Raw genomic sequence first — 6,881 nt, 5'->3', positions numbered from 1 at the left:
CGTCAGAGAAATCCCCCCCCCCCCCCCCCCCCCGAATAAGTAAAATAAACGTTTCTGCACACAAAGCTTAACAGACTGTATCAAGGCAAAGTTCCTAAGTCAAATGACAGGACCTGGGGAAAAATACCACGAGTTTCTGGCATACATTTTCATAGGTGGAATAAAGACATGACGCACCACATGCCTGGGATCTCTGTAGCTCACATTCATCTTTTATGCAAAATACATTACTCCAAATTAGTGTAGGTTTTTCTTGGCTAATTAAAAAACAATGAAGCAGCCGTTTAAATAAAACACAGTGTTCGTTGGGGGAGGGGTTTCAAAGGAGGCAAATGTTAGTAGACAAAAAGGAATTAAAAAATTTCAGTGAATGAAGTAAACTACGGATATTGAACTGCAGACAAGAAAGAGTAAAAGGAAAAATAAAGGAAACAAACCTGGCATAGCATTCTTCTGTTGGTCAGTCGATCTTTCAATTTTAATTTTTGAACAGAAAAGAGAACTAGATAATGACTGAAGGCTAAGAGCAAAACGAGACTGCGTATATGCTAAACGCTACAAGTAACATCAAGCTGCAGATACGGCAGCTGGATGGTCCCACTCATGGGCAAGGTACCTTGTTGCTCCAGGGAACCAAGTTACAGCAGGCGCTAATGCAAGACTGAGAGATGCAGTCTAACAGACTAGACTGTTGAGTGAGACAAAAAGAAACAAAGAGAATGAGTGACAAAAAGGGAAAGAAAAAAGAATGAGAAAAAAGCACACACAAGACAAATACATTTAATATACACAATATATACATTTCAGAACAAAAGGGGAACTAGAGATTGAAAGCAACATCTCAATGTATCTTTGACACTGATACTGAAAGGCAGGAACAGCTCCCAAGTCGCACCGCACCGCCAACAGTGGTATGTAAGAGATAAGAAAGCAGGACTCTGGTCACAGTACCGAGATGTAAAACCCAGGTAAACCAATTTAATCTCCAACAAACTCAATTAGGATCAGTGCTGCAGTGGAGCTGCAGTGGTCCATTAACATAACGTGTAAGAATCAATGTTAAGAGTAAAAAAGTAGTTCCAAGAACTTCCCTTCATACCAACTACCACTCAGAGACTTCATCTTTCTGCATTTTTTGATGTTATTTGTGTGCTTTTGAGCTGGGCTAACTTGCCTGCTTCTCCCTTGTGGTCTTCCTTTGGAACAGCAAACATTCTGCTTATCTTACACATTTCCTAAGACTCGCACTGGACCACGTGCTTTGTGGTATGAACACTACCCTCTGCTGACAGACACCCACCTCCACAAAACCTGAGAATGTTTGTGGATCGAGGCCTCCTCTCGCATCACTTAACCACAGTCTCATATTGTCTCCAGCTTAGACAAACATGTGGAATAACTGGCTACATTTTTTTTTAAAAAAGCAGATTAAGAAGAGTAGAGAAAGATGGTTTCCTTTGTGAAGTGACCATTCAGCAAAACACAGGTTTTCTGCAAGTTGGCAATTATGTGAACTTAGAAGGAAACTTCTGAACAGTAGATAACTCTTCATCCATCCATCATTATTCTATAGTTCTCAAATTTCAACTATTACGTACTGGATATACAGAATTTAAATGTTGGCTTTTTTGCTTTGAACAGACAACAAAGCTACGAAGCTTTCATCTAGTGGTGAGGAGTTCACATTTTTCATCACGGTATTTTGCTGACCCCAGTGCCATGCTGCTGCTGAAGAACTCTTCTGACAGTTGAAATACGACTCGTTCAAGGCAGAAGACTTCTCAGAACTACTTGGCACTTGAGCAGTGGGATTATAATTCAAGGTCAGAGATCTGTTGTGGTAAGCGTTCATTTAAAAAGAGTAAAATTTTAGGCCGTTACAAAAAAAGCCAATTAAATAAAGATACTGGTCAAAGGACACCTCTGAACAGTCAGCCATACCACATGAAGGGAGATTCATCCCTTTTACAAGGGATTAATGTCTTTCTGAGCTGCAAATAAGAGCGGCAGGGTTAAGGTTAATGTTCTGAAATAATCAGTAACATCCAAGACTGTCAGTTTGGCAACTACCTTTCTCCACGGCTCTGAATCATCCTTCCAGCTAAAAATATTTAAAGGAAACAATTCCAATTTGAAGTGGAAGTGCTATCCTATTCTTGAAGCATAATTAGTTGCATTATTTTTTTCAGATTGTTAGTAACACGTTACGTTAACACTCCAGAAAAACCTTAGTCAAGATAAGGATGACAGCTCTTCGTCTCTAGGCAGCCTCACCCATGCTAATAGACGCTCATTTGAATGGTTAAAAAAAAGTGTATTTATACCTTTTAAATGTTGCATTAGTTTTAGATGTGCAGATGGTCATATGCTGCGCAGCATTGGCTAAGACCAGCTGATAACATACAGGTATGCAAATATATGAAGTACATGGATAACAACAAACACCGCGTTAATATTTTCACCAGTGGAAATCCACTGAATTCAGTAAGGTTTCACAAATTATCATTATAATACATTGCACAGTTTGAACGTGCTTTACATTCTCTGCTCACTGCCAGTACATTACCACACGCAGCTAAACAAGATGCTCTAACATTCCCTGCCAAAACACAGATACAATGCAATCGCCACCTGTATGAGGGACCGTACGTACTCCACGACACCTTTATTATGTGATTAAAAACCACGGAGGACAGAACTGAAAACACAGTAACTCCTTTAGAAGGAGTTCTCAGGATTTGCACACTTTGTATAGAGACAGAGTTATTTGGTCCATGCTACAGAGGCACATATGGTTTAGTAATGATTCAAAGAAATTAAACCCCTTAACAGTCAAGGATATCCTCCCACTCTCTGAGCAACCATAGTTTGCGGCAAAGTATTCTAGAATATCTATCTTGTAAATCCCAGGAGCTCCAGCATTTCAGCTTAGGACATCCAGGCTCCAGTGCATCTCACTGTCTGCCCCAGCAATAACGTACTAGCCCACAAGACTAAAGTTAGCTTCTCTTTCAGAGCCCACAGGCACAACACGGTAAGGTATGGACAAGGGAGTAAAATTTACTTTCTTCTTTAGAACATTAATGTAACTTACCCGTTCTGTAATTGAAACGTATATAAATTGATGTATGTAACAATATGTCTTCACAGCTTCTTAGGACTTGTGCTCAACTGTCCCTTTCTTTAATTCCTTTGTTTAATTAATTTCTAGATTCTAAGCTAAGCACGCTCATAGTTGAGGTGTGGGCATATAAACACGAAAACCGTGAAGCAAGCTGATAAATCCACCTTAGTGGGCAATCATTCATTTTTCTGGATGATGCATTTACGTCAGGACAAAGCCTGCACCTAATGAAACTGGTAACTGCCTGAATTAGCAATTCAAAGAGTGCACAGGTGGCTGTTAGACTGATGGCTGGTTAGTAGCTCTTCCTGCTACTCGAATGTAAACCCTTTACGGATTTAAAACATCTAACCCTTGCTGGGGTCTTCACTCCAGAACATTACTAAACTCCTTCTAGCCTTCACAGCCTGAACATGGCAGTGGGAACTTTATATAAACGCATGGGTAGAACTGGGATTTTTAAGAGACTATGGAAGCCAGAAGACCTAGTTACACTGTAATTCAAAGGAAAAAGCATCTTCATGATTTTCTAAAAATCCTACCTTATGTGAACAACGTTATAGAAGGCAATTAAGCTGTGCCCAGCAGGTACTCTTTACAGCACTCTGCCCCCCAACACTACATTACCTTTTGCTCAATTTCTTCATAATCATCCTGGTAACTTCCACAGATCGCACTGGAGGACGAGGAGAAGGTGGGGCCCTGAGAGTAATACTGGGAGCTCCTGTAGCCATCCCGCCGCAGCTTGTCACACTCTGCCGGAAGACAAAGACAAAGGAGATTAATTCATGACAAGCGTAATTACTGTTTACTTTTGGTGTACAACGGCACTTACAAAAGTACAGAATATTTTTCTGCAAATGTGCATTAGCGTTGTCTGTCCCAGGTAACAGAACCTAAAGGTGTGTATCTCATGATTGTATCTGTATTTCCCCCTCCTCCTTCACGTATACCCCCCCTTCACATATAAGCCCCCACGCAGTACATATACACATGGCTTTTGTTTAATCCAGGAGATGGGAAGAGCTTTGGAAAGAAGGGGGAAATGGATTTATTTATTTATTTATTTGTGGCCTGGCTCCGTGTCTTGACAGATGGCAGCATCTTGCAGGATGGGAGACGGAAGCATGTGAGTAACACCGGGGGTCTCTTGCCAGGCCGGTAGACACTCATTATGTGCCTTACATTTGAAATGGTGATGTTGCTCTCTACTCAAGCGCCATCTGCTAAATAACTTTGGCATTGACCACTTGTCTTGTCTTCCTGCCTTTGGAAGAGACCATTTATTGTGATTTTAGAGAGAGGAATGAAAATTACGGGGATCTTGAAATCTCATGTTGTTGCAGAGCACATGTAGTATAACACTGAAGAGTTTTCAAAGTTCAGAAAGAATTCTGAGCAAATGTGCATCCCCAACTCACTCAAAACGGCCAAAATCCCAGTTAGTATCTCGTTCCCCTCACCCAAGTTTTCCACAATCATTTTCCCGCCTCCTAATTGATATTCAGTGTGACTGTGCTAAAGAATAACAGACGCCAGAGCATAAGGAAAAATTAAATGTTCAAGATGCAGCAATGAAACTCATCAGCCCAGTCAGACTGTTAAGCTTTATATTTCCAGAGACAGATATCTGAATCTGTTACAGGATGAAGAAAGCAAAAAGAAAATTATTTGGTACATTTCTAAAGAACTGAAATTTCTGTACAATACGGAGGCCTTATCATGACACAAAGCACTTTTATCATCACTTGCCACAGAAAAAAACTTTTCTGCAATTGCATCATTTGTCTCCCTATCTTGACCTTTTGAATACCCCTTAAACTGGAAACCATGTGAGGTTTATATTGAGGGAAAGGTTTTAGAGAGGGTTTTGCCTGGCAAATGATTAAATGGAGTTACAATCTGCAACTTCAGCACACATTTCCTCTGTTTATACTCAGATACTTCTGAGGTCTGGAGGACTCGTGCTGATGGGTTAACTGACCTAGAACAACCACAGCTCTATGAGCATTTAATCAGCAAGGACTCCCCTGCGTCTGCACATTCGCATCGAGGAAGCAAGCTTCCAGTCTGACAACTAGCCATTCCTATCAGAGCCAGACGGATGTGCGGGCCTACCACGTGTTTCTGTACAGAGTCAAAAAGGGCAGAATGGTACGAACCTATCACTTCTCCTTCGATTCAACGAGGAAGGGTGGTGGGTTTTGAGATCCAGATCAATTGCTACATCTCAGGGACAGAGAGGGCTGGTAATCCTGTTTACCTGTTTTGCACGTGTGAGCACACTATCACTGCACACATCTGGCAAACAGCTGCGGCACTTCAGGAGGGGGGTGAAAAATGATTGCCAGCAACCGCAGTAAAATGAATTCCTCCACCGCCCTTCCAAATCCCACACTGGATCCAGCCAGATCTAGCACGTAACACTCACAAATGTGAGCACCCTGATGGACTGTTTGTCAGTTAGAGCTACAAATCAACACGGATAAGCGGGCTGTGGCAGAACAAGACAGTCCAAAGACTTGTGTCAACTTGTAGTGTGGGTTAACATGCTAAGCTGTCAACTTAAGACTCTGCAAGTTTTACCTTCAGATCAGTCACTAATCATCATAAACAAACATGAAGACAACTTAAGGGGTAAATAAGAATGCAGTTATTTTTCCTCCTGTTCTTGGGATAAGGCCCAGGGTCCTGGCTGGCCACCTCTGTGACTCTCCAACAAGAGCCACCACAGCTCCAAGAGCGACAGGCTCTCGTGAAGCACGATAGATGCACCTTCTGGTATTAATTGCTTGACCTTATTTATTCTCCTAACCAAGGAGATGAAGCTGATGAATTGTGCACTTCATGAAGTCCAGAAGAGCTCCAAAAACGTAAAGTAAACACTGAAGGTCAAGTCCACCGAAAGTTCGAGTGGACTGACAACAAAACCAAAAAGTTTATCAAGTTCACAACTTCCATCTGTCCACAGCACAAGATCCATGTAACATCAGAAGCTATTGGAGCAACGTTGCTGAAGCAGCCAAGAGAACTGCTATGAACCACCAGGAAAAACACACCAACAAGAAGCTGATGTGTCCCCAAGAACAGCGTTTCTATTGATGTACATTTAGCAGCAGAGCAGGAAACACAAACCATGGATGGCATGCAAGGCCAACAAACCTCAGCAGAAGTTTTAAGCAATTATCTTTTTATTTCACCTCGCAACAGCCCACAAGCACAACACGAGCTCAATCACTGCATCTAACTGTCACTGTCAGACCAAGAGTAGCAACTCCTGTTTGAAACTGTTCTAGCTGGAGGCACAAGCCCCCGTCTCGTTGCTATTATTAAAGGTGCACATGGACTTCTGAAAGGAATCAGGTTTGTATTTTTCAGATAAAAGATTTTTTATTTTTTTTAGAAAGTACTGATGAGGAAGCTAGAAATGCTTGCTCTAGGGAAGACTCCAGACACGTTCCCTTTTTCCCAGAGGAGCAATACCATGTCTTATACCCACAAACCCAAACAGATAGGAGCACTATACACCGATTTAAGTGAAAATGTTCTTATGGATACGCATGTTATTTCAGAGATGCCTGTACTGCAGTCAACTAGATAACAGACAGTTCCAGTTATTAAAAATCTTCAGTATTAAGGATGCGACAAGACGTTAGTGCTAGCTGAGCCAAGGTCATACACATCCTTGGTTGGACCCAGTGGCAGGGCTGCCCTTACCCCCGTTATCCAATATACAAAACTCTTTGCTGCCTTTCCA

At 41.7% G+C, this 6,881-nt stretch overlaps 1 protein-coding gene across 1 annotated transcript in view; it reads right to left on the bottom strand.

The window, feature by feature from the left end:
- Positions 1 to 6,881, bottom strand: part of NHSL1 (NHS-like 1) — a 51,256-nt gene that overhangs the window by 28,922 nt on the left and 15,453 nt on the right. Inside the window, exon 3 of the mRNA XM_010143964.1 lies at positions 3,752 to 3,879. Coding sequence (XP_010142266.1) covers positions 3,752 to 3,879 — 128 coding nt within the window. The remainder of the gene's footprint in view (positions 1 to 3,751; positions 3,880 to 6,881) is intronic.

The sequence above is a fragment of the Buceros rhinoceros genome, unplaced genomic scaffold (genome assembly GCF_000710305.1).
Source record: "Buceros rhinoceros silvestris isolate BGI_N320 unplaced genomic scaffold, ASM71030v1 scaffold2309, whole genome shotgun sequence".
Lineage (NCBI taxonomy): Eukaryota > Metazoa > Chordata > Aves > Bucerotiformes > Bucerotidae > Buceros > Buceros rhinoceros.
Note: the sequence above shows the minus strand (reverse complement) of the source record. Positions and strands in the feature narration are given on the sequence as shown.